This window comes from Ornithodoros turicata, chromosome 10, assembly GCF_037126465.1.
Source record: "Ornithodoros turicata isolate Travis chromosome 10, ASM3712646v1, whole genome shotgun sequence".
NCBI lineage: Eukaryota > Metazoa > Arthropoda > Arachnida > Ixodida > Argasidae > Ornithodoros > Ornithodoros turicata.
In genome coordinates this window covers 20,853,502-20,879,503 of record NC_088210.1, presented here as the reverse complement: position 1 = coordinate 20,879,503, position 26,002 = coordinate 20,853,502, and the positions used below count along the sequence as shown (strand labels likewise).

Genomic DNA, 26,002 nt, shown 5'->3' with positions numbered 1-26,002 from the left:
TAAATGCCCATAACTTTATTTTCCAGTTCACATTGTTTCGTGATGCACTCCGAGGGATAATGATGACCAAGTAATTACACAAAATAACATGCATTCATTTCATCGTGCTCATAAATGCGGGAAATATGCCAAATATACTTTCTTTCTCATGGATCCTTCCCCCTCCCCAGTTAGTGCTCGCTGCCTTCAGCATTCCTTATCCTTTTCTGGATGATCCAGTACTTCAAAACCGTTGTCTCCCTGGCCATTCTCTTCGCCCTCTCCCGAGGGTTTTTCCTCAGCCGTTTCTTCCGAGGAATTCTTTTGCTTAACCTTGGCATCTGTTTCTGCTCCACGGTACTCGTACTGGTAGAGTGGCCAGAACGATTCTAGTATGCCTACGTCTTCCGTCAGGTTTGGTAGGAACCAGAAGTGATGCTTCCCCATGGTACATGCCCACACGATGAAGAAAACAACGTGTCGCACTGCAGACAACATAATAATTCTGTACACACCAGCAACTTTCCGCAGTGAACAAATCAAAATTACGAGTACTCACACAAGGCAAGAGCAAAGATGGTCCCCAGCACAAATGCTGTAGCCAAGCTTAGGTAATAGACGTAGTCTCTCACAGTACGGGGCCACAGTGGGAACATGGATATGGCCACTGCACCCACCACTGTCAAAGATGGAAAAATGAACATGTCAGTCGTCCAGTCCATTCCCATATCAATCAATCAATCAATCAATCAAATTTTATTTATACCATTTTATACACACTATAACATTAGGACTGCAGGGCTATGCCGGTGTGGCAGTCCCTGCCGCAATTTGTACCACTTTTTCGCTAGAAGTGGCGACCTCCGCACCAACACATCATACGTCGCCGTCCGATTTTTCGGACTCTGTAGGGATCGCGCAAAAGTCCGAATAATCGAGCAGTCCGAAAAAACGAATTTCGTTTCAAAAGCCAACTTTATTAAGCACTATAGTGGGCCGGAAAAAGTTGTCGATGCTTTCTTAACGGGCAGTCTTCCATGCATCTCCACCTGATAACGTCGGCTTCTATTTCCCGAAGCGATATTTCGCCATTGTATACGGGCGAAAACACCGCAATCGCCTTCATTGATTCCGCGTCTGACGGCTGCGCTGGCAGACGGCAAGTCGTCGATATCCCGCACAGGTGGAGACATATCTGGACAACTTCTGGCAGCGTTAGGCGTCACCATTCCGCAAGTCGGCTTCACGTTAAGCCTGCGTGCTGTAGGTGAAGCTCGCTTTACGGCACTATTGTGCGATTCGCGGGTGGACAGCAGAGGAGGAGGAGGAGGAGTGTCGTTGGGAGGAACCCGAGAGGTCTGCCTGCCTGATTAGGCGGCATGTTTCTCGCGAAGGGAAAGATGGTGGAGAGGAGGAAAGGGTGAAGTGGAAGTGGGGGGAGGATAGCTGCGTCCATGGGCCGACTTCAGGGGAACTGTGCCGGCATACGCCTATTACACATCTGTGGGAAACCCAGGAAAAACCCCAGACGGCACAGCCGGCCCGCGGATTCGAACCGCGGACCTCCCAGTCTCCAAGCGCACGCGTTACCGCTGCGCCACCGGAGCTGGTGGGTGGACAGCACGAGCTGGGCTTTCGCGAATTTCGGCTGCGTTGGCGAAAATGAAGACACAAAAGCGCTTCACTCCTTATTCCAGGTCCAGTTAAAGTGGGTCACAAAGAAAAAAATAAGTAATGCGCTGTTTCTTGACCTTCGCATTGCGCCATTCGCACTTGGTGAGCTGGCGACCGTTCGGGACGCTCACTAGGTGGGCAAACCGTGTCCGAAATATCGCGCGACGGAGCTGTAAGCGTCCGAAATGGACGTTGCTGTACATTAACTCTATGGATCCCGTGATCGTACAGCGAAAGCGTCCGAATAATCGAGCATGTCCGAAAAATCGGTCGGTGACTTATAACAAGGTATGGGAGAAAAAGAAAAGGCAAACCCATACGGGAACAGAAACAATTAGAAAGCTTATCCATGTTGAAACAATGTGCACTCCTTATGCCAAATATTTGATATTTATACAGGGTGTCCACGCTAAGTGTGAACAGATTTTTTAAAAAATATATCAATCACTTTTTCCGAGATGAAATTAATTGCAATATAGCATATGCTGAAGGGCAATTTCCAGGGGGGCATCAACAGACTCCTAAGGCAATGTCTTAATTAACTTTCAATAACTGACTTTTTAATTATAAAAGCTACGAAGTTGCTCATATGAGAACATCTGATCTCTTCGGTCACCAGATACCAAAACCGTTTTCAGAACAAAAATCCGTTCGGAAGATCGTCCGCAAAAAATTCGTGAAGGAACGCCATTTTTTTCTTTATTTTATTCATTGCGCATCTCTAGAGACGCGTCTTTCCTTCGCCCCCAATACGAGAGGATGAAAGAGCACACTATCGCCTCTTGCGTCCTGGAAAAAGATTAAAAGGAAACAGAAAATGCAGCCCAAGATAAGGGCAGTCGCGATAGAGTCACCCGATAGATTTGTGTTTTTGTTTTGTTTCCGCAAGTTAAAGCTAATCTTCGACGCATGAGGCGGCAGTGTGCTCTTTCACTCTCTCACACTGGGGGTAAAGGAAAGCCGCTTCTTTGAAGATGCGCAATAAACCAAATAAAGAAAAAAATGGCGTTCCTTCACGAATTTTTTGCGGATGATCTACCGAACAGATTTTTGTTGTGAAAACGGTTTTGGTATCTGGTGACCGAAGAGATCAGATGTTCTCATTGGAGCAACTTCGTAGCTTTTATAATTAAAAAGTTAATTATTGAAAGTCAATTAAGACATTGCCTTAGGAGTCTGTTTATGCCCCCCTAGGGAGCGCCCCTCAGCATATGCTATATTGCAATTGATTTCATCTCGGAAAAAGTGATTGATATATTTTTAAAAAATCTGTTCACACTTAGTGTGGACACCCTGTATAAGCGTATATAACCATACTCCCTCATTAATGCACTCAAACTACCTTCAAGGACTAAAATGCATGCATTCAAAGATGGCAGTGCAGGAAGTAACTATGTGACCAGGGCAGCTAACATCAAGGCCTGTACAATGTCTGTCTAATCCTAAGGTCTGTAACCTTGAGTTGGCAACAATGCTTAAATGACCGTCACATGACATATGAGATCAACAATTATCATAATGCAAATTGAGACACATGTCTAGATTTCATCCAGCATCACCACAGAAATGGCTGAAGCAAAGACAATCATTTGCAGATATTATACAGCCATTTAGTATAAATAGCCAACATTGCAGTATTATGTACACTTTCAGTATCTCCCAAGCACTTACCAAGTGAAGCACCAATAATCCAAGCCTTCAGTGGAACGGGGTCATAAATCCAAACATAGGGCTGCAAATTAGAAACAAAAATTGTGTCTAAGCATTCAAGCTTTTGTGATTCTCATCTGAAAATTAAGGCTTTCCAGGGTGCAGAAACAGCTTGCCTCGTTTGCATCCACAAAGATTTGATCCAGGTGCATGTCTAGTTTTAATCTCTTCTTCTTTTCTTCTACGTCCTAAAAATACAGTGAAGAGGTAGGTAGTAGTAAGTAGTAGTAAGTAAGTAGAGGCAGTGAAGAGGTATAGGTATAGGTTAAAGAAAACTAAAACTGTAGGCTCAAACTAAAACAGAACCAGAACCATAATTGTTCCGTTCGCCTCTCCAACCAACCACTCATCCAATCACAAGTTGTGCCAGAACCAGAATATGAATGATACATGCAACTGCATTTGCTGCACTGCAGTATCACATTGTTATTCCCAACGAAGAACGCAAAATGCAGATATACTTTCGAACTTCGTACAATTTCTTTAGGCAGGCTCTCCAGGTGTGTTACAATTCTACACTGTTACCAAAATGATGTTAATGCTATGACGGCTAGTTGGCTCATTAACATTGGCTAATTAGGAATCCATCCTTACTTAATACTAATAGCGCTTTTACCTTCACTTATATACTCGTTTGAGTCAATATCGTTTACGGTTCAATGCGCTAGCTGTAGCGGGTCTTTTTCATTGCAGTAGAAACTGGACCCGGCGATGTCTTAGCTCTAAATTAACACACTTGATGTTGCATACTCACCTTTTTCTCTTCTGCTTCTTTAGAGTCCTCTCCTCCCGAAGCACTGACAGATTTCTTCTCCTTGATGACTTTAGGTGTACTTCCTTCGCTTTCGTCCTTTTTCTTCTTTGTTTTTGTAATGATGATCTTCTTTGCTCGATGGAAAAATTTGTGTCTCAGCAGGCTGCAAAGGCACATAAAATGCTCCACCGTTACAATTTTTGCGAATCGACGGAAAGCTGTGGAAATGCGGGCACATTACTAATGCAATGACATCTTAAATGGTACATACATGTTCATGAATTCCACGACGGATTCCCGCGTCGTAAAAAGTTTTTCTTTTTTTCCCTTTCCCGTTGCCCAAGGTGAATCCAGGAGACAGTCCACCGATCTGGCCGCTAGAGCGAAAACATTGTCGAAACATGGCATACCAACGTGACAAGACAAATAATAATAATAATAAAAAAAGAATGTGAGAGTAGCAAACAGATTACCATTGAAATATTCTACTTTGTGTTCTAGTAAAGATGTCTTCTTTACGGGCAGTTTATCTCGAAGGTAGCGTGCCACTTCGTATTCAACTTTACTGGGCTTATCTTCCTGGAGGTCCTCCTGAATAAAGAAGGATGGGCAATTTGAACAATATTGACAGTGTCGTAATCATAATGCAATAATGCTGGAAAAGAACTAGGAGTCAAGCAATCGCATGTTTATAAGTGAAGCAAACATGTTTCCACATCTGCAAGGGGAGGGCTGACCCTGGATAGCATGGTGATGACGCCCTCAAGTACGCCGATATGCAGTCAGTTTATGTAGTCAATGTAGCAGCACATGGGCCACTGTAGAAGTATGTCGTAATATTATGCAAGTAATTGAAATAGGGACCTACAAGCAGTTACGTATTTATCCAGACCTCACTAGACTCCTCCCCCAAATGTTTTGCGATATCCCGTCTCTCTCTTTGATGTACACTCATTATGGTGTGTGTGGGGGGGCTTTGTTACAACTAAACTACAATAATGACCACATAATTATTTGCGACATGTCTCAGTCATGTTCACCTGTGTTAATGTGAGTGTGACTGCAAACTATGCAAGAGAGCATGTATTGAGGGTGGGAGTGTGTCCTTGTGGTTAGGTTAATTCGTCTGTTAGGTTAATTCATGATGTGTTTGTTGATCAGGAAGTAGCTAGAATGAATGGTATCTATAAAACTGACGGTATGGATTTGAGTCGCCACTGCTGGTGCCTTTTCGTCAACCACTCATTTGTGTATCAGTATCCCATCAGCTTCAACTGCTGCCATGTTACTTGAGCACGGTGTTCTCATGCGAAGCCACCTCGACAAACTGCCAAACCAGTTTGAATATCCATCAGTGGACATGTTTTGATTTTAGACGGATGGCTCGTGTTTCATCGCGGTAATGTCAAAAATGAAGGTCGCAAAGAGGGGTCTGACGTAATGAAAACGCCAATCAATCGAAGCTACAAGTAAGCAACTGTGAAACCACACCATAACCCTGCATTAATTTCACAGTAATATGATGTCAAGTCCCTCGTAGAAGCGCTGTTAACAATTTTTTAAGATTATTAAAGACAAAACGACGTAGCAACAAAGCTTGTTTCCGTGATCCATATGCAAGATCGGCTCGTTGGACAAGTGAGACGTGTCACGACGGAAGTTTATTAGCTTGCTCGAGGGACAGATCATCACATGTCAACGTAATGGATGTAATTGGAAGACATTTGACAGTCCATTCAAGTGGCACATAGTATTGGACGTAGTTTTTCGGTACCTGGATTGCCTGTGTCTGTGCTGAACTTGCCAGCTTGTCAAATATTCAGCACCGCGGACGGTAAGCATTTATTTACTTCCATATTGCGAACAGTAAGAAATACTTCAACGAACATCGCGTGTCGGGTGAGCGGAAATAAAACAATCTGTGTGTCATTCGAAGATAAATTAATAATATCAAACTTAACTTACATCTTTTTCTCGCTTCTTGCGGTTTTTTCGTCGTTCTACCTGCGCCATTTTGGCTTCGTGTACTGGAGAATCCTAGCGGACAACTTGAGTTCGATATGCAAGTCGTCCGTGGAACCTCACTTTTAAATCAAGGTTAAGGTAAAGGTCAGATTTGTAACGAGATTTCTGATCAATCAAATCCCCGAAATTCCTCGACGCCTCGACGTAAGACAACTAGCTCGATGCGGTGAGCGGTGAGTTGAGCCAATAAGAGACAATACAAGCCTGAACCTCAACAACGAGTCGTTCCAATCCGTTGTGTTTTGTGAACTTGTGATCGCCGTAGTGGTCAGCCGTGGTCCTCGCCCAGCGCAATCGGTATGGGGTTTCCAATATTCAGTAGCGGTCCACGCTTCGTATGCGATCAATACAGGAATGTTGATGCACTGTCGTTATTGTGACGGGTTCCAGATTGACCGGCCAACGTCGGAAGTTCATTGCCAATTGTTTGCTACTGACTCACTCGAAAGGGGTAGTTAGCGAATCATTTTTAAAAGCACGTGGAAGCTTTTCGTTCGCATTGCGTTTGCATTTTACCCATCTACTACATTGTGTTATTTGATCACTGTCAGAGTGTTTACTCTTTACTTCCCTTACAGCACGTACAATGCTTAGAGGGTTCTTGTCTGATTCAAAGGTCATCTTTCGTCTGTGTTCCAGGTCCATATATGCACGAAATTACAACTGCTATCTGACACACACCTGCTGATGCGATCGGTCAGCTAGAAAAAAAAACTCCGATAAGTGGTATCTATACTGTGTAAGTAAATCGTTAACGAAGTCACGTTCCAATATTGTGTCGATCTGTTATCTCAGAGTTGTTTCGCTGTATTTTTATGCAAGAACATCTGTGAGGTACGTCTCATGGGCCTCGATCTTTCGGTTTTGAGTTTGATCACGGAAAAAACGTGGATTTGTTATTTTGAAACGGAAATTTACGAACTTAATTTTTGGGGGCGCTGAAAAACGTGAGGTTTCGTCTCTTCTTGTGGACGAAAATAGTACTGCACACTTCGCCATAAATCTTATTTAGACCGTTCTTTCGCTGCAGTTTCTGGTGCATCGTAGCAGCCGGTCATAATTTCACGGGAGAACAGCAGCCCCTTGACCCTTGTACAGAAGAGAGCAACCTGTACATATCAGCAGGTCGTCGTTCAACAGGCTTGTGTGCTTTGCTCAAATCACGATTCAGGTGCCAGTTTTCGGGTTGGCTGACACAAAGCAACAATTAGCAATTTTGTTCTGCTCCAAGTGCCGGTTTTTACGTAAGGTGCTTCAAGGAGGAAAATGTAGCTGAGTTGTTATAGTTCTTCTTTAACAATGTTGCACTGTAGAGATGTAACAGTTTAATGCCAGTTATGGGAACATATACAGAAAAATGGGAATGTGGGCCCAGCACAACATTGGTCTGTTTCATAGGGATGTGTGCTATCATGAGAGTTATATTATGCATAACATTTGTCATGAAAATATGGGGAATTTGTTATATTTTAGCAGGGAATTAGGATGTTGTTGGTGCAGAAAGCTGGTATCCCTGTATCTGATCAATATCTTACTTCTCTGTAACAATGTCACTTCTGGGCAAGAGCTTAACATGAAGGTGTCTGTTTCAGGACCAGGTGCCGCGAGTATACTGTTGTGGGCTATGCCCACGCCGTGTGCACATGAAGGCCAAAAGCTTCCTGTTGCTGGCGGGTTGCATTGTGGGCACCAGCATTGTCGTCTGCCTGTACGGTGACCCTAAGCCCACGTTGAATGGTATTGTGTCTGAGACACACAGGCAACTGAACAACCTCAAACGTCTTAAGGTATTGAACTCTGCACCTCCATTATATATTTTTGCCCTTGGCTTGTGTGTAACGACTAGTAGAGAGGGGGTTTAAACATAAATGGAGGCACAGAGAGTGAGCTATTGTCTTCAACAATTACTGTTGCCTTTGTACATTAGTGGCTATGTCTCCTTTTCTGTTGCAACAGTTGTGGAAGACAACCTCGTTAGGGTACCATTTTAATGCTAAAATTGTGCAGGTACAAGCACGCACTGACATGGCCCATGTTTTTTGCGCGCAGTCAAATGTCATTTATTGTAACGCAATTCACCCATTGTGTCAAACTTTCTTGATGTCGCGATGGAAAGTGATGTTCTGAGGCTGGAACGCAGAAGAAAGGACAACACACAAAGCCCCAAGTGCCTAAAAAGTCCTTCTTTCATTGTTTCTTTATGCCAGCCTGGTCGTGGCTGAAGGTATGTAGTAGCCTCGGAAAGCCGTAGCAGGAGACGGCAAGACGACGAAAGCAGCAGACGACAAAAAAATAGCATAAGTGTGGGCACCTTGGTGGGGGTAAGATTGTAAACTGTGTTGTCTGTGTACTGATTCATCCGTAATATTGCACCTTGTTCCTGTTTATGGCAAAATTGTGCCTGTTTACCTCTCTCGTTCTCACACCTTCATGTTTCCATCTCTGATTTCACTCTCACATGACATGCAACTGAAGCATACTCGGAATATAACAGGTAGTGCCAGAGCATGAACCACAAGAGTTGGAGCGCTACCTCGTCCACCTGGGACTGGCGGTGGGCAAGAGCTCTACTGCTGCTGGTCCTCAGCATGGTTCATCCTCACCTCTGGTGCCCTCTATGGCACCAGTGACCCCGTGGCCGCCAGCGGGATCCTCGCTACCGGTAGTAGGAACAGCCCTAACAGGCGAACAGCTCTCACGGTTGCCAGGTTTTCTCGAAGCTTGCCAGACACACTTTGCAGACCATCCGGTTGCCATCTATGCACTTGACTTCAGTGCTGCACAAGTTATGACTGTAAGACATTTTTCCCGACACTTAATCATTGTGCACTGTGGCTAAACCATATGCTAGAGCACTACACGGGCCGCATTCTTGGGCTCAGGCCCGACCTTCCTTTGATTTACCTGCTCGGGCCCGGCCTGACAGCTGCATACGTTGTGGGAAAGGAGCCGCATCTTACAATGATTAACTACAACTTCATTTCCATTTTCAGGCTCACAATCTGTGCAACTCGAGCAACTGCACACTGCGTCAACTTGACTTTTCTTTCTACCCGTCACATATCAGCAACCTTAAGATCTATGCGTACAGGCCCATCGTTATACAGGTAGGTCATTGTTTTGACACTTGTCACTGTGTTGCAATGCTGCCCCTTTGTTTATAAGTTGACACATGTCTGTAAAGGTGCTCAGCTCTTTTAAAGCCTTGCTCAGGGAAGAACAAAAGTGTAACTTAGAGGCATTATATGTACAAACATTATACTATCGTTCAACATATTTACACATATTGCACATACCTTAAGCTTTACTACAAGAGCCAGATATGCCGTAATAATAGTAACAATAATTTCGTATGGTTTTACCGTCATCAACTTTGAGATTTGAAATAATTTCTTACTTGTCTTGTAAATATAAATAGTGACTTAGAGCCCTGAATAGACTCATGCAATGAATTCCATAGTTTTACTGCAAAGTATTGGAATGAAAAATATCCATAATTTGTATATATTTTTGGTAGACAAACTGTATGCGGCCCATAATTTCGTATTGAGGCTGTAACTTCACGTTTAGTTAAGGTTATGAATGGCACGATACATAGTTTATGTGTCAACTTGTATACAACTGTACATAACCTGGAACTAAATAATTCTGAGAGTGTAGGAATATTCATAAGTGTAAATAAAAAGGTAACGCTCTCGTGGTTCCGCAGTGCTAACATAGTACGTAGTGCTTTCCTATGCGCAAGATGCGACGGTTTTATCGTGGATTCGTATGTTACGGCGAAACTTTCTATGCCATAAGAAATATGGCTTTGGATGAACGACATATAGACTGTTCCAAGGGTATGCAAGGGGAAAAGAAATTTTAACTTGGCTATTGCATAAGTGCCAGAAAGCAAAAGCCAAATAGGGCATTATTGTCCTTCATGAAACTCTTCCACCCTTCCAGGAGCTCCTGCGTCAGTCGGGAGCCGTGTTGTGGATCGACCCAGAGTACCAGTTGAGTGGGAGCCCAGAACGGGTGCTGGATAAGGTACGCCGGGAAGGACTGGGAGCGCCCCAGGCTCCAGGGCACCAACCCACCTCTGCACTGACTCACCTAGGAATGTTTGAGTACTTGCACGCTTCTAGAGAGGCCTTCTTCTTCCAGCGCATGATCAATCCTACTGTTCTGCTAGTCTTCGATTCGCCGCAGGTACTTTACCCTTACCAGCTGAGGCCTTGCTCTTATTCAGATCTACAAATCTTGATCAGGTGCGCTATAACCTGATGCTTCCTTGGGTGAGATGCGCGCTGGTACCGGAATGCATAGCCCCCGTTGGAGCACAAAGTACAGGATGCCGCTTCGACAAAAAGCCTCTCTATCGCTACTCTGGGTGCCACAGGCAAGTAATCCCATCCAATCCGATGCCAGTGATAACAGATCTATCCAACCTGTCAGACAGCGTGTGTTGTCTTATTGCAACAGACTTGTGCCCAGCACTGAGTTCATTGGTGTTTTTTTTTTTTTTTTGCATCATTTAAATACTTTATGCACTGATTAATTAAAAGTGCACGCCTCACTACTATAAACGGATGACACGATGACTGAGACTGGCAGCCGAGGGAAGGACCTCTTCTGACCCGTGAGGTTGAAAGCTCTCTTGCGCATCAGGATCGTGCTCTGCAGTCGTACTTTTTATGTGAATATGTATCGTAGGGCTTTGTAACCTGGATTTCTACTTCGCCCGATGTATTTTTCTTTCTCGAGTCCTCCCGTGCTCCGTTGACACTTATCCCATACCCAGACACGCGGCACACTATCGGCCGCCTAAAACCCGTTTCACGCTTTGTTTGTGTGAAACCAAAATCAATTCGAAAAAAAGAAAAAAAAGAGAAACAGAAAACTTAGAAACTGAGCACAAAACGGTAATATCCATTATGAAACAAATGTGGTTCTGGGTAAGCATCATGTTTGAGTGAACGCTTTGCTCTCGACGGAAATAAAGATTTGACAGATGTCACACCTATCGGGTAGCAGGTTTGACACCCCTTGGCGTCGAACCTTTTTTCTTAACAACAGTCTTGAAATCCATTCTCAGCGACCTGAAATCACCGCGAAAAAAAACGCATTTCCGTCTCTCTCCAATGCGTACGTGCCAGAACGGCGTGTCTGATGGACAGACGAACATGGCATTTTATTACAGGAGTGGATTTTAGTGAAGGCTTCATGTTGGCGTCGTGTTGGCGCATCACTTCCTCTTCACAATGCCAATGTTCCTGCAGGTACGACGCCTCGGCGCTGAACGTCATTCTAGGAATGCACTACGGAAACAACAAGCAGCCTTACATATTTTCTGAGCAAGATCACTTCTTCCGGAAAGTGCCCGATGGAACGGATTTAGCTTCACCTAGTGCGAGTCCCGTTTCTCCAAATGGTAACAACACTGGTCACGTAGTACGATGACATTCTTTGATGGCTAACGATAATTACGATACTTGAGAGGGTAGAATGTGGCTGCACACAAAGGTATCTCAGACACTCCTAAAGAAGTGGGAACTATGTTAAGTATTTCACGATCCGCTGTGCCATTGCTCAGTGAAGCTTGAAAGATGACGTGCACGGGAAAACCTCGACATCGTGACTTGTATGTGATGCAATCTATCAGCTGGACATTCGCTTTGTTGTGCTTGAACGAGTCTCGCACAGCACACATGTAGTGCTTTCGAACACATACGATGCCTCTGCATTGGGATCATATGGCGCGGCTAGTTTCTGAAACTACGTGCCTACGTGCTTGACATACATGAGGACGGTTGGTGTGTATGTGCGGGGTGAAACTGGTGATGCGCAGAGGTGGCAACACTGCTCTGTTGGGGGGACTCAAAATGTGTGACAATCTTCAGGCATTAATTTACTCTTGTTGCGAATAATATTCATTTAGTATGAGTTCCGTATGTGGCCATAGTATATCAAAAAAGTCAGTTCTTTTCTGCGTTACCATTGTTTGCATTGTGCACGGTCTGGTCTGGTGTTTTCTTCTTGCTTTGATGTGATTTAATGTTAGGTTGTAAAGCATGCCAGCGTAGCTGAAGTGTGTTATTTATTTTGCACTTGCTGAGGTGGCTGAGGTATCTGTCCTCTTCAGCTAGCATAGTAGCTGCCATACTAGTCATTTGTTTTTGTTGTTACCATTGTACACATTTTCTACACATTTGTTTCTTTCCTTGAACAATCGCAAAACATATACTGAGTAGAGAACAATTGTGATACACTCAGTTAACTTTCGTTCCTATTTCTCAACATAAAGACATGCACATGTATGGCACACAGAGGTTGTACTGAAGTTGTCTGAGGTTGTATGATGGATCGTACCTACATTCCAGTGAGTGTGCGCATTGTTGCTTGTCTGTTTACATCCTACAGATGTGTTTTGGCACAGTGGAACTCCTCGTTGACACCATTGCTGAATACCAGCACGGCTATATCCACATTATGTATTTTTGTACATGCACTGATTCACATTTCACAACGAGTGATGTATGCATGATAGTACTTGTGGAATAAAATGCTGTAGGGAATGTTAAACAATGAATTTGTTTTTATGTGTTTCTGTTAATGTTTGGTGCAAAATGTGGAGAGAGAGTACTCCAGTCATTGTATTACAGGGTTAGTCTAGCAAACGTTACACATTTTGATCGCATCGTAAAAATAGAAGACGGATTTTATCCAACGCCAAACTTGGCAAACTGGTAGCCATTTCTCTGAAGTTTTGTTAGAATTTTTTGTGAGCATTATGGTCCTGTAGAGGAAAAATTAAAAATCAAGCAAAATTTCACTCTATGCATTTTCTATGGCCTATCTCACTCAAAAGTCGCCATTCTCTGCTGTGTGTGGTTCATTTTCATTTCACTACACACAGGTGGCCCCGGCATACAGAACAAGACAGGAACAAGAGCATTGGTGCGTAACATCAGAATCGGCATGTCACATCATTGTAGGCAGCGCTACCTGTGTGAAGTGATGTGAATGTGAAGCAGACACAAGAAAAAATGGCGGTGTTTGTGTGGGATAGGCCCGATAGGCCATTGAAAATGCATGGACCGAGATTTTGCTTTATTTTTAATTTTCTTACTGCATGACCACAGTGCTTACAAAAAATTCGAATGAAACTTCAGATAAATGGCTATCAGTCTGCGAAGTTTGGGATGGGCCAAATCTAGTCTTATGTTTTTACAATGCGATCGAAATGTGTAACGTTTGCGAGAATAACCCCCGTAGAACAGCGATGACTGGGGAAATATGTTAATAGCATTCATTAGGTTATTTCCTATTTCCGTGTTGTCCTAAACCTCTGCAGAGCAATAAAAAAAGGACTTAGCAATGCCGCAACTTTTTCTCCGCGTTACCCGGATTTGGGGCACACCCGATTTGGATGCATCGGGCAAGGACCATCGGCATAAGCATCATTACCAAAATGGCTGCTTTGAATGTGATGCATCATTCTGCTCTTCAGGAAAATGTCTTTGGAGTTCCCGACTTATCTTTTGGTGTGCCTGACTGGATGTCAGAAGAGCATTCTATGGGAGTAAGTACCGTCGCATACTCTAAAAGACTGTTGCTAAAGCTTCGAAACGGGAGGTCGTGGCGTTGTGTTGCACATGCGACGGGTGCGCCGGTGGTCAATATTACGGAATCATAATCACGAAAATAAAATTTTTACGCCTCAACTCAGGAACTGAAAATACTAGCAACTTGTTGTTGAGAGCAAGTTGAAACTTCACTGGCTGATCGACAAAACCATTGCGTAGTGGTGGTGGTCGTGCATGACTTTTAGTATGTGCATCTTGTGTATGTCCTGCAAACATCAATTTTAGCCTCTTTCATTCCTTTCTGTTTCGTGCAGACATCAATTATGGCAGCGGAGTTCGACGGCGGGGTAGTTATTGGCGCCGACTCCCGGACAACCACTGGGTACGTACTTAACCAACCAATAGAACTTCTTGCAGAAAAAGCGATGTCTTTTCTCCCAGTCTACGAGACTAAAGAATTTCGCAACAATCCCATGTCGTGGACGAAAATGTAGTTTAACAGCATACTGTTGAATGCACATTGCTATGTGCAGTAGCTTCATACATCACGCAATGCACAGTGTGTGTCTTGGTCCGCCACGGGACATTGTTGTTCTGTGTGGGTCTATGTCTTGCTTTCATGCTTTCTTGTCGCCACAAAGCATTATGTTTAACTTTTATTCCCTTCCATTTTCAGTGCTTATGTTGCCAACCGTGTGTCTAATAAATTGACAAAGGTTACCGACAGAATTTTCTGTTGCCGTTCCGGATCTGCTGCAGATACGCAAGCCATTTCTGACATTGTCAAGTATCACCTGAGCTTCTATGAGTATGACACACTGCATTTTTCTAAGCCTATAATTTTATCTCTACTTTCATGAGTGCGTATAGGAAGGATGCACTAGAATGTGAAAACCATCTCTAACAAAGTTTTCTGAAGATTTGCATCTTGCTTATTTAGAATGCAAATTGGTGAACCAGCCGAGGTGCAAACTGCAGCAAGCGTCTTTCGCGAACTGTGCTACAACCACAGGGACCAACTCACGGCAGGGATCATCTGTGCTGGATGGGATCGCAAGAAAGGAGGACAAGTGAGAAGACTTTCTGCTCTTTGTGTGCTCACTCACTTCTTCACTTCTTGCTCTCTTCTCTGTTTACTCATTCATGCTCAGCTGATTTACCACATTGAGCATGAGTGAGTTTTTCCGTGGAGTAACAAGGGGGAATATCAGAGTTACATGTCGACACAGACACTCTTTCGTATGCCGTGGGAGTATGTGTAGACAACGTACCGTAATTTCACGCGTATTAGCCACAGCTTATGCACAATTTTTTTTTTTTTTTTTCGCAGGCGCTCTGCGATGCGGCTTATCTGATGACTACTTTTCCCTGGTATTTTTCCCATATGCCGGTTTTAACGAAAGGGCCGACATTGTCTCCGGAACAGCACCGCCCTGCCAATGCATAACGGGGGCTCGTGCACGTTTGAGTAGTCTAACCTTCCTGGTGCCTTCACCCAAGCAGCTTTAACGAAAGCAGTGACAGTGATTCGTGTCTTCTGGAAGGCCACTGACCCGTCAATCCATGAAAAACACACAACAAGGGCACAATCCGGTCTCGGCAGAACACTAGAACCTGACCTCCTTTGTTGTCCGCCATGCCGACCTCAGAGTATGGACGACAGGGTTTATGGCCTTCTCTACGGTCTCCTTTGTCGCACAAATCAGACGCGTCGTATTGCCCGCAGCTTATCTGCCCAAAAATTTTCAAAATGTTCATAAAAACGGGTGCTGCGGCTTATAAGCGTGAAATTACGGTACGTCTAATGCTCTTATGGAAAAAGCGAAGGAAGCTTTGAAATAAGCTCTGTTTGTGAATGGTTGCATTCGCTTCCTTTTTTTTTTTTTTTTTTTTGCTTGATCAACGTTTATGCATTAGTCTCTGTGTTGATTGTCTGCTGTGGGTTGCGCACCTGCGATGAGAGTGACGATTTATGCATGCCAATTACGGCAAAGTTACTGTACTGTGACTTACGCCTTGCCTACTGCTCGGTTAAGGTGTACATGATTCCACTTGGTGGCATGATGATGCGACAACCTATTGCCACTGGTGGGTCTGGCAGCACCTACATCTACGGTTATGTGGATGCCAACTACAAGGAAGGCATGACGGAGAAAGAGTGCATGGACTTCGTCACCAAATGTGAGTACTGGTCTTTGGATGTAGGCCGTTATGCTTTTGGGCTTGACAGGGGGTTAGCACTTCTTGTCATGAGAAATACGGGTTGACTGAATGAGACCAAAAGGGAGAGGAGGAGCAGCAGAGGACTGGCAACGGAAAGACAAAGAAACCGGAAAAAGGGAGAATATGAAAAGGTGGGGAAGAACTTGTTTCCTCAGCTTGCACAAGAACATACCATATGCTCTGTTTGGATGGCTCGTGGTGCAATGTACATAGAAAACAAGACTTGGAAAAAAGGGAATCATTCGTTTTTAAACATGTACTTTGCATGCTTCAGCGGGAAGCACCTTCTGTGGTTAAATACTGGGAAAACTCTACCGGTATTGCCTTTCATCCGTCAGCTTTTATGAGCAACAAATAACTGGTTGTGCCAGTTGAATACACCGGCTACGGTTGTAGTAGTAGTGCCCCATTTAGTGCAACCGGCTAGGTTGAACCCTAGCTTGATGGCACTTTTGGAACTGGGGTTTTATTGAGCCTCGTAAAGCCCCTAGATTTCTGCTTTTGAAAATTATCACTTCCACAAAAAATCTGCGGGCAAGAGAAAACAAGCCAAAAAACATTGCAGCATTCTCCCAAGATCGCTTTTCCAACCTTTCGTAACTTTTCAGTTCGCAAAAAAATCTGATAAGTTCTCTCTGGGCATTCCTGTCAAATTTTCTTTCGGCGTGCCACGTTCAGCCGTGTAAGTGCCAGCAATATCAGTCCCGTTAGGCATTGCAGTCGCGAATGATTGGGTTTAACCTGCGAAAATGTCGCAGATGGATTGAAATCCTTACATAGTTCTGCGATATATTGAATATTCCACGAAAAACAGACAATTTTGAGGGAAACAACAGGTTGTGCTCTGCGAAATTTTGCGGAAAGCTGGGGGCTCTGCTTTCTTGGTTAAAAAAATATGAGAAAATTTATTCGTATTGTATGTCGGTAAGATATTTCTGCGAGCTATGCTCTCTCACCATTCGCAGTTACAGTGATGCTGTGTGCTAAAAATATGTTGCAGCTCTTGTTCTGAAAGTCGGTGCTCTTCCTCTTCTTTTAGTTTTGCGCAGCCCAGATGATGTAAAACAACTCACTTATCCTTCTGGATGCACTGCTACATTTAGTGTAACTCAAGGGTAATCTTAGCGGCATAACAAACATCTGCAGCTGTTCTGCATGATTGTGTGCGCACTATTCCCACCGTGTTGAGGTGCATCAGGGTGGGAGTTTAACAAGTGCGAGGTGACATTTGTTTTGAGCAGCATTGATGACAGCATGTTCAACATCGTGAATAGAGCCTGAAGTTTTTGGAAAATATTTTTTTTCGAAATTCGTGGAATAAAAATCGGGTAAATAAGCATGTGCTCTAAATTCATGTAAAATTCGGGTGGAAAAACTTCCAGTACACTAAATTCGGGGAGAAATCTGCCTCAGTTACTCAAACTAACTGAACTGGTTCGGTACAGATGGTGATGTAACTGCGTTTGCTGCCAAACAAGTTCGTGTGTATTCCTACAGATGTCTCAGTAAGGGAAGTTTGCCTGGTAAAACTCGGGTGCCACCCTAAGGAGGCAACCTTCAATTCGGGGAAGATTTGGGTTAAACCCTAAAACTTCAGGCTCTAATCGTGAAGCTGTGAAAGCGTGTTGTCAGACACTTAACCCCAGTACCATGCCCTATCCTTTTACATACATACCAATGCCTTAGCGCCAACCAACCTTTGTTTTTCCTTCAGCACTTGCCCTTGCTATGTCTCGTGATGGCTCTAGCGGTGGTGTCATCAGACTCGGTGTCATTACAAAGGATGGAGTAAGACTTGAAGTGATATCTGGAGACAAGCTTCCAAAGTTCTTCGAAGGTTAACGCCCTCTAATCCCCTTGATATAAAGAACTGAACACATTGTCTTGTTGACTGTTTTAATGAAACATGAAGATAACAAGCATCACGCACAAAATTCCTTTGGCATCAGAGCAACATTCTTCCTGCAATAAAGAAAATGAATACTGTTTTATTTTGTTGCAACAGTAAGACAGTGTTTCGGCATATTATGCAGGGAACAAGGGAAAGTAAAGACACAACATTCAGGGTGCTATTGGTGAGGCTAGTGCGACGGCAATGCAGGACCTAAGGCAAGTGCTCGCCATGGTGTTTACAATGTCGTAAACATAACTTTACAGTGGGCTTTTTGTACAGCAATGCAAACCCATCTGTGGCACACTTTTATCAGCAAAGTGCTAGTTTTATTTGCCCATCCTGTGGACGCTTGATTGTCCATATGTACTAGATGTGTACATGGCATAGATAGGACGTAGAACATCGATCACAAGAATCATGAGGCAGCTGGACAGCACGATGCTGTCAGTGCTTTGATGGTCACCAGATTGCTGTTTAGTTCTGTCAACTGTCTGTAGCATGGTCTCATATTTTTGCCATGCCTACCATAAGTTATGGAAATAATGAACATAATTGGCCTGAGCTCTTCTGGAGCGTATGTTATGCTCTTAATAAAGCTACATATATACTTCATTGCGCTAGTGATTTGGTGGGCAATTTACTAGTAAGAAGCTTGAGGTTCTGTCAGATACAATACAACAGCAGAGAAGCAGGGGGGGATGACTAAACCCTGACAAAAACAAGACCAGCACAAAAACAAAGAGACAAAAGCAAACAAAAAAATCTCAAATACAGCTGAAGGTTCATTCCAAAAGCTTGCAAACGTATGCTTGTGGTGAAAACGAGCTTTACAACTGTGTAGTGTTGGTAAACCATTTAGCTTAACTGCTGAGAGAGGGTCAACATCTAGCCCAATGTTGTGTAACTTACCCACAGGTGGATTCCAACAGACGACAGTGGTTGAGGTAACGCTTTCCATCAGAGCCGCAGACGGGGTCCAGAATAGGTAGACATTGCTTAGGACATTTTGTTTTCTGCACGCATTGATTCAGGGGCACTTGCAGTACATTTTGGCTGCGATGTAAGAATAACATCATGACACAGCAGATACTTATAGTTGTGGGTCATCTACCAGAGCACTAATGTCTGTCTCTGTAAACGACACGCAGCTCATACCGATCGTAATGCCGTAATTTCAACTCACCCGCATGTTTCTTGTTTGAGCGTGCACTCGTTAGGATACACTTCACCATTGGACGCACATACTGGATCGTAGATTTCTGGACATTCATTAGGACAGGCATCGATGCGACGTGACTCTGTGGGGTGAAGAAAGCGTCTTGTGGTGCAGGAATTTGTGGGTTTGCGGACATCGTACTGTTAGGGACACGGTTAGCTAAAATCGCCTGTCGCTCTCCTATATTACCTCGATTGCGCTTGAAAGTGTTGCGCCAATATTGTATTTGAAGGTGGACCATGTGCTGCACGTGTTTATTATTCAAAAGAACTAGTTTTGCAACATCTGGAGATTTGAGATGAGATAAACCTGATGCTGAGTGCTGATTTTGGACAACCGTGTCGACCCCAACAGTACATGTGTATCGATGTCTGCGTTTTCCAACGGATTTTTGTCTTTTCTGTACAGCAGCTATCAGACTTAACCGTAACGTGCGAGCGCGTGGCCTGTGTGGACGCCAGTGCCACAATGCATTGGCCTCCTGTTTCCGAGACTATATTAAGACAGGCATGGCTCACGACGTGCTCAGTTGGCGGTTTTTCGCACATGCAATCAGTCATGCTGCAGGCCACGCGCTTGGGCGCTACGATTAAATCTGACGGCGGCTGTACCTCGAAATCATTGTTGGCTTGGTCATTAATGAGTGGAAAGTTGCGAAACTGTAGTTTCACGATGTACTCCTGTAATGTAATCTAAGAGTGAATTTCCTATCACCTCTGGCCTTGGTGAGACAAACGCTGAGCTCTTGAGTACCCAGATGCTTTCTGGAAAAGAAGCACAAGCGGTCATCCTCTAAACACGAGCAACATGACATTGAACACGTCCATACCCACAATTCCGCCTCTGCATGATGCAAATATTAGGGTAGAATTTTCCGTCTTGTCCGCAGACCGGGTCGTACAAATCGAGGCACTTGTCCGGACAGAGAGGGTGTTTGCCGCGACACTGTTCCCAGTCCACCGCTTGGACGTTTTTCCTGTCAGACATAAATTTCGTATTATTACGACCCAGTGAAAATCGTTGGAGTCTATGTATTTACGTACCCGCACGTGATCTGCCGCATGACGCACTCGCTGTGGTACACCTGCCCATCTGAACCGCACACCGGTACCGGGAAGCGCTCGTCGCAGTCGATGCCGCAGCCACCCACCGGTATCCTAGGGTCTTTCGGAGTGACAACGATCACATTCGGTGTCGCTGGCACCTCTGAATCGAGTTGCTCCGTGGTGACTACTGGGTCGAACGGAGCTTCTGTTCCTCCTGTGTTTGGAGGCGGACATATCGTCAAAGTGCGTCCGTTCTACGGTGCAGCGCGTTAGTTTGAATAGCGAACTCTACGTACCAGTGTCCGGGGGAGAAGCGGGAACAGCTGGATTGCTAGCTTCGTTGGCTTGGATGTCAGTTGGAGCCTCACCAGTTGGGGCATCAACGGTAGGGCCACTTCCCTCGTCAAGGGGGGCTATGGTATATTGACAGGGGCACATTCAGTTACTATATGAAATGATCACGTCGCACTCTGTGCTCGACGTAATTCTGTGTCCAACTCTATAGACCTCTACCCGAGAAACGTCATCATGACGTTGGTAGACAGACTGACACCGAAACAAATCAGAAGGGGAGGGCTGGGACCTACGAATGGGCACTTGTTCGCTGCTTCCTATTGAAAGAAAAGTAGGACCGAAGGTCGCGTCCCTTTCAGGGACCATCGCAATCCCCTCAAGACTGTGGCTTTCGGGCGCCACCTTGTTAGCCCTCAAGCTTCGAGAGTAGTTCAACTCTACCAAATTGGTGGCGCTGTCGAACACTCTGACGTCATTTGTTTACAAACATGGAGAGGTCTGTTGGTCTCGGAGCTTTCTAAGGTGCACTGAAGTATCTGCGCACGACGCATACTGCATACGTCTGTAACTGAAAGCTAATCGCGAAATTCCGTAGGAGCTGCCATAGGTAACACCAGACGCGTTCTAGAGTCACTGAGAACGCGGCATTGAAATATCTTGACTAATTCCATTGGCTTTATCAGCAAGCTTACAAATTAAAACGGCAATTTTGTCAAAGCTAAAGTAGGTAGAAATATTTCTCATAACGGTTCCTGGTATGATGGATGTCCTCTTAAAATGACAATGCAATCATGTATGTTTCTTGCAAAGCATGAACAGTGGACCCAAGCGCTTTGGAGCCCCAAAGGAGTAGCGTCGTCGCCAATTGCGCATGCCTAGAAGCCGTGCTTTCGGTTTTGGGTGCGCTCGGTATTTTTTGAAAATTGCATGGATTCGCAAACAAATGCCGCGAAGCTGGCTTGCGTCATTCTCGCGACCGGCGAGAATCCGCGTGACATCGCGTGTCGCCTGCAAACGACCGAAAACGTCGACAACGAAAAAAACTTTTGTTCTAGAGCAGCAATTACTTTTACTCCAACGACGACGTAATATCCTTACAACAGGCGATAGTTTTGTATTTCTTGATCACTTTTTCGTTTGTATGTAACCCATGCGATACCTCCTGTCCTGCAAGCCATGCGCGAGGAGAGGTCGCTGCAGCTGAACGCATCTCATTCTTTCATTTCCCAATTAGGATAGTTCCATTCCTTTATGTTCCCATGCAGTGGCGTATCTAGGGTGTGGCAGGTGTGGACAGGTGCCATGGGCGCCAGGTGAACAGGGGCGCCATTATGTGGTCGGGTGTGAATGTGCCAGGTCGGGCACTCAACCTGGCACATTCATAAATGATCTAAAGCACCTGCCATTAGAGAAGTTGTAGTGTGAAACCTAGTGCGGACCACACGAAAACGCATCCCCAAGGACATCATGTTAACCATGTTGCCATGGGCGCAGGTAGCTCTAGATACGCCACTGTTCCCATGGTACCGCAATACACAAAATTAAAAGTTGCACGAGCAGCATCGTGATTTTGGAAAGGGTTCCTGTCAACCGCGATGCCGTCCTGCATCGTCTGGGACGGCGTGCGATGACCCTGGTACCATGCCAACTCTGATACCGATGTTATGTTTACTGGGCAGAAGGGGCTTTCACGGGTTCGTTCACCTTGTCACTGACTTTTGTTTGTTCATCTAACAACACGCAGTCTCCGTCTCGTTTAGCGCCGAAAGGGCAAACAACAGTTCCCTATCTAAGTCGAAGGACACTTCACAAATCGGCCACATGCTGCGTAATTCCAGTTAGTTTAGTAGCTGATCGACGAGTAATTATCGGATAATACCGTACGTTGGCACCTGTCACTTGCTTCGCTTGAGACCCGCATACTGTTTTTACAACGCCCACCTTTCACGGAGTCAGCTCCCCTCCGCGCCCATAACGCGGGTTTCACTGACACCCAGCGAAAGGTTTCGCTGTACCGGCAATGCGTAGGCTTTGAAACGTGCGTTGTGTATCGATCTCTCTTTCGCTTTAACCAGAAACGCCCATGAATGGGCAGTTGCCATTATCAGAAGCTACGTCCAGATTAGGCCGCTCGCGGTGTCGGGGGACATTGCACTATCCATGTTCTCGCGAGCGACGTTCCCCGGAATACCTCAGCGTACGTCATAAATTTCTCTTGTTACGTAAGTGCGAGCGCTCAACCAACAGCTCAACCCATGTCTTTTCGTGTACTGCTAACCGTGGGGGCATATACCCTGCGGCCAAACCAGAAGATATTCCGTAGCAGAAGACAGGGCCAGTGGCGTCGTCTGCTATATAAGCGTTCAGGCGATATCCGGCACCGTGCGCTGCTCAACGTGACACGCGACGGAACTTCTGCCGCGTGAGCAGTTTCCTTTGCGTTTTCTTCCACTAGAATATTCCGGGGGGACGAGCACGTGTGAACACACGTTGTACAACTCCCGTCAAAGTTAATAATAATACTGGGGAAAAAATGTGGTCTCGTTCCCGAGCGCAATTACAGCGACCCTTGTGGCCATGAGGATCGTAATTGAACGAAGTGATTCTGTTAGTTTGACGCAAGGATTTTGTTCACTTAACATTTCCCCAGTGCTCTCAGGGTGGCTGTTATCACGCTCGGAAATGAGACAGAATTTTTTTCCAGTGTTATTATTAACTTTGATGGGAGCTGTACGTCGCACAGACATGGGAGACACGAAGGCGGTCGCGCACGCTTTGGTTCGCCGTGACTGCTTTTACTTCCTATAGCGTGACGTGACTGGGTAATGTAACGATTAGAATCCTTTTATTCGCCCAATTCATTTCGTCAGCAAATTATTTGTTGACTTTTTATGTCTGTCGCAGCTACATTACTGAACGACTGATGCTTCGCTGCTAGAAAAAGAGGCTCTCGTTGCTACGTAATTTTGTGCAATCTGTAAGTATCGGTAAAGTACAAATTGTACCAGGTTCTAATTTTGGTATATTTCTAAGCGTGACGCAAATGGCATGCAAACGTTTTAATCCAATAGGGTAAGTATGTTAGTTGTCTGACTTTTTAAGGCTGATCTGAAGACGTAAGTAAAATAAATTAATAAAAGTACTGCGCATTGGCATATCGTTCGTTGGACATTGCACATCAGACACGGCTGAACGTTGTACCAGGAGCCAAAGGCAGGGTGTTTGCTAGTGTTACATTGCGTACATTTCAGGGGAAAGGGGAAAATTTCAGCCAAAGCTACGACCATCCAAATTTAGCAGTAATCTCAGACCTGTACCCTCTAGATTTCAAAATATCGCAGAGGCTATACATGACCGATATCTCTACATAGAGGTTAACGACTAACGAACTGACATCGTAGGAGCAAACCGCTGGAAAAGCCGTTTTTACATTTCTGAAACCCTTCGCTGACTAGATCAGGAATATCGCATTTATCTGCCAGTCACTAAATAGGGTAGTCTAATTTGCACTTACCTCCATGTACATGGAGTGGACCCATCAGAAGCAGACACACCGCGATCACCGAAGGTCTCATATTCGTGATGAGGAGCTGCAGAATGATGCTTCATGGGCAGCAGCCCTGTGACGTTTGACCCACAGAGTCGCCAAGGTACGAGTCTCGGAGGAAAGGGAGTCCGACGACGGAGAGGGGCTTCGCGAGAAAGTGTCGAATTGCCGCATTCGATAATCGTCGTGCACTCGCCGGTGTTCCCCCAGCCGCTGACGGTTTCCGGGCAAAACGTTAATGCAATTCTCGTTGAACCTCTTTGCGACTGTTGAAACGGGTTTCCTGGAGCCATCGGCTACGCCTCTATACTGCCCACTAGGCTATTAAATGACATTTTTTTCCCACACCGGGAGGGGGAGATGATTTAGCAGCCTCATCATCCGAGCCACATCACGGCCATCTGACCGGAGAAGAAACACTGAAATAATTCAGTTCACCCTGAGCATTCATCCTAGCAGGTCATTAAAATTATTGTACAATGTATACCTGTGGACTGTTGCCTCTTCATCTCAAGAGGAATATCCATCATCTTCAAGAGCAGGAAGCATGTTGCCAACAGTAGCAATTCAGTATGCGTCTTGATGTCTTAGCACCTGACAGGTCACCGGCGGAACCAGAATGAAACGGGAGAAGTGATAGCTATTACGTTTTTTAACACTTTAGGGTCTTGATGTAGACGTGCGTACAGTGCGTACTTGAGACCGACGCACACCGCATCAAAGTTTGTGCGTGTACGAAAAATTAAGCTGCATGTTCGCAAGCAACAACACTATACTCTAACTATTCTTGAGGGGACTGTTTAAAAAAGTGGAAAACCCTTTCTCGTGAACATGATTATACATGGCAGTTGAATCTGGCGCGAGTAAATAACCATGAGGAGTTTCCTGCGACTCAGTCACAAGATATTCTGTAGCAGACGACAGGGCAGACGGTGTCGTCTGCTATGTGCGGAGCACAACGCTACACTCGATATTCCGGCGCCGACCTCCGCTCCGTAAGCATAAGCAGTTTCACATTTTGCGTTTGTAGACGAAATTCTTGCGTAAGGCTCTCGAGACACACCCGTATTGTGAAAACAGCAAGATAGATCACTTCTACTTTGAGTGCGCATGTGTCTGTATTGCGCGTACAAGGATGTTTCCGCTTACGAACGCAGACGACAACGGTCGTATCTGCTTCAGGGCGTGGGCGAAGACGCGAACCAAGGCTGCTTTTTGTCTGTCTTTTGACGTATAGCCCTAGCATGGGCGTAAGTACAAAAATACACGTTGTTACCCCTTTCGCTGCAATAGAATTGTTGGGAAATGATTGCGCGGCCGGCACGGAGGGGCCTTGGTACCACCTACGTCGAAATGCCTACCCAGTACGTCGCATGTATCTCGTCTGTTGCGTCGATGCCTTCTAAGTGCGCACGCCAAGCGTGACTTCGAGTCGTTCCAAAGAGTACATATATGTCTACCAAAAAAAAAAAAAAAAAAAAGTCTTAACTCATCCGTTGAAATGCATCGTTAGAATGGAAATTGCTTCATGTATCTTGTACGGTGGGTAGGTCCGGACGTGCGGTTTCTATACAACACGGTTACAGGGTGCATCGCAAATTACAGAGTGAGCGGAACCACGGTAAAGATGAGGAAAAAGAGCGAATTTGAGAACACAGGACGTATACTTACGTGAGCGTTGCAGATCGTACCGCTCTTTCGTGCACGAAGAGGTGGATGAAATAAACTGGTAAATTCACTGGTGTATAGGGCAAGTACCATATCAGGGTCCGCGTATAACGCCGAGAATGTAAATAAAAGTGAATTTCCTCGAACCGTGTGTCTCAGTGAGGGCACTCCCTATACCAGGCATCTGAGAACTGTAGTGCGTAGGTGCACACGTAATTTTCTCCGTATTGTAGCGTTTTTTTTTTTTTTTGTGTGTGTGTGTGTGTGTGTTTCAACTGAATTGTGAAGTGCCCCAATGAAATGTTGCAGCCTCGTTAAAAAGCACGGGCGATTAAATAGTCTGTGAATGTAATAAAGAATAACACTGAAAAGTTACTGCTGTGAAACCAGGGCTTGTTTGC

General features: G+C 44.9%; 4 protein-coding genes across 6 annotated transcripts; 2 read left to right on the top strand and 2 right to left on the bottom strand.

Annotated features, from left to right (window-relative positions):
• On the bottom strand, window positions 1-6,268 carry LOC135370953 (translocation protein SEC62-like). Its single transcript, XM_064604896.1, has 8 exons — window positions 6,083-6,268; window positions 4,591-4,708; window positions 4,389-4,494; window positions 4,118-4,280; window positions 3,480-3,551; window positions 3,325-3,385; window positions 539-658; window positions 1-464 (listed from the first exon to the last, which is right to left on the bottom strand). The coding sequence occupies exons 1-8, from the start codon at window positions 6,128-6,130 to the stop codon at window positions 187-189; spliced, it is 966 nt and encodes a 321-aa protein (XP_064460966.1). The 5' UTR covers window positions 6,131-6,268; the 3' UTR covers window positions 1-186.
• Window positions 6,269-6,336: 68 nt separating this feature from the next.
• On the top strand, window positions 6,337-12,716 carry LOC135370952 (uncharacterized). Of its 3 annotated transcripts, none has more exons than XM_064604893.1 (9): window positions 6,337-6,439; window positions 6,782-6,881; window positions 7,173-7,282; window positions 7,735-7,929; window positions 8,637-8,936; window positions 9,136-9,249; window positions 10,091-10,336; window positions 10,396-10,526; window positions 11,407-12,716. In XM_064604893.1, the coding sequence occupies exons 4-9, from the start codon at window positions 7,786-7,788 to the stop codon at window positions 11,585-11,587; spliced, it is 1,116 nt and encodes a 371-aa protein (XP_064460963.1). In that variant the 5' UTR covers window positions 6,337-6,439; window positions 6,782-6,881; window positions 7,173-7,282; window positions 7,735-7,785; the 3' UTR covers window positions 11,588-12,716. The 3 variants fall into 3 exon arrangements, with proteins under 3 accessions (XP_064460963.1, XP_064460964.1, XP_064460965.1); XM_064604894.1 differs by having other exon boundaries at window positions 7,173-7,313; XM_064604895.1 differs by lacking the exon at window positions 6,337-6,439 and adding an exon at window positions 6,483-6,593.
• Window positions 12,717-13,572: 856 nt separating this feature from the next.
• On the top strand, window positions 13,573-17,816 carry LOC135370951 (proteasome subunit beta type-6-like). The gene is made up of 6 exons (XM_064604892.1): window positions 13,573-13,709; window positions 14,028-14,095; window positions 14,390-14,521; window positions 14,654-14,783; window positions 15,750-15,894; window positions 17,651-17,816. Exons 1-6 carry the CDS (start codon window positions 13,599-13,601, stop codon window positions 17,776-17,778), a joined length of 714 nt encoding a protein of 237 aa, XP_064460962.1. The 5' UTR covers window positions 13,573-13,598; the 3' UTR covers window positions 17,779-17,816.
• On the bottom strand, window positions 17,816-24,192 carry LOC135370950 (uncharacterized). The gene is made up of 8 exons (XM_064604891.1): window positions 23,901-24,192; window positions 20,389-20,505; window positions 20,090-20,306; window positions 19,876-20,022; window positions 19,761-19,810; window positions 19,014-19,128; window positions 18,740-18,883; window positions 17,816-17,898 (listed from the first exon to the last, which is right to left on the bottom strand). The coding sequence occupies exons 1-8, from the start codon at window positions 23,959-23,961 to the stop codon at window positions 17,859-17,861; spliced, it is 891 nt and encodes a 296-aa protein (XP_064460961.1). The 5' UTR covers window positions 23,962-24,192; the 3' UTR covers window positions 17,816-17,858.
• Window positions 24,193-26,002: the final 1,810 nt, after the last annotated feature.

What these genes read in the sequence shown, in the direction of transcription:
- LOC135370953 (XM_064604896.1), bottom strand. Translation starts at nt 6,130, where the DNA reads ATGGCGCAGGTAGAACGACGAAAAAACCGCAAGAAGCGAGAAAAAGAT. An exon ending in CAAAGTAGAATATTTCAATG is followed by an intron (nt 4,495 to 4,590) that starts GTAATCTGTTTG and finishes TTTTCGCTCTAG; the next exon opens with CGGCCAGATCGGTGGACTGT. An exon ending in GATTATTGGTGCTTCACTTG is followed by an intron (nt 659 to 3,324) that starts GTAAGTGCTTGG and finishes CATCTTTGACAG; the next exon opens with TGGTGGGTGCAGTGGCCATA.
- LOC135370952 (XM_064604893.1), top strand. Translation starts at nt 7,786, where the DNA reads ATGAAGGCCAAAAGCTTCCTGTTGCTGGCGGGTTGCATTGTGGGCACC. An exon ending in ACAACCTCAAACGTCTTAAG is followed by an intron (nt 7,930 to 8,636) that starts GTATTGAACTCT and finishes GGAATATAACAG; the next exon opens with GTAGTGCCAGAGCATGAACC. An exon ending in CGCTACTCTGGGTGCCACAG is followed by an intron (nt 10,527 to 11,406) that starts GCAAGTAATCCC and finishes ATGTTCCTGCAG; the next exon opens with GTACGACGCCTCGGCGCTGA.
- LOC135370951 (XM_064604892.1), top strand. Translation starts at nt 13,599, where the DNA reads ATGGCTGCTTTGAATGTGATGCATCATTCTGCTCTTCAGGAAAATGTC. An exon ending in CAGAAGAGCATTCTATGGGA is followed by an intron (nt 13,710 to 14,027) that starts GTAAGTACCGTC and finishes TGTTTCGTGCAG; the next exon opens with ACATCAATTATGGCAGCGGA. An exon ending in TATCACCTGAGCTTCTATGA is followed by an intron (nt 14,522 to 14,653) that starts GTATGACACACT and finishes TTGCTTATTTAG; the next exon opens with AATGCAAATTGGTGAACCAG.
- LOC135370950 (XM_064604891.1), bottom strand. Translation starts at nt 23,961, where the DNA reads ATGAGACCTTCGGTGATCGCGGTGTGTCTGCTTCTGATGGGTCCACTC. An exon ending in TCCACTCCATGTACATGGAG is followed by an intron (nt 20,506 to 23,900) that starts GTAAGTGCAAAT and finishes AATATACCATAG; the next exon opens with CCCCCCTTGACGAGGGAAGT. An exon ending in CTGTTGGAATCCACCTGTGG is followed by an intron (nt 17,899 to 18,739) that starts GTAAGTTACACA and finishes TCTTTATTGCAG; the next exon opens with GAAGAATGTTGCTCTGATGC.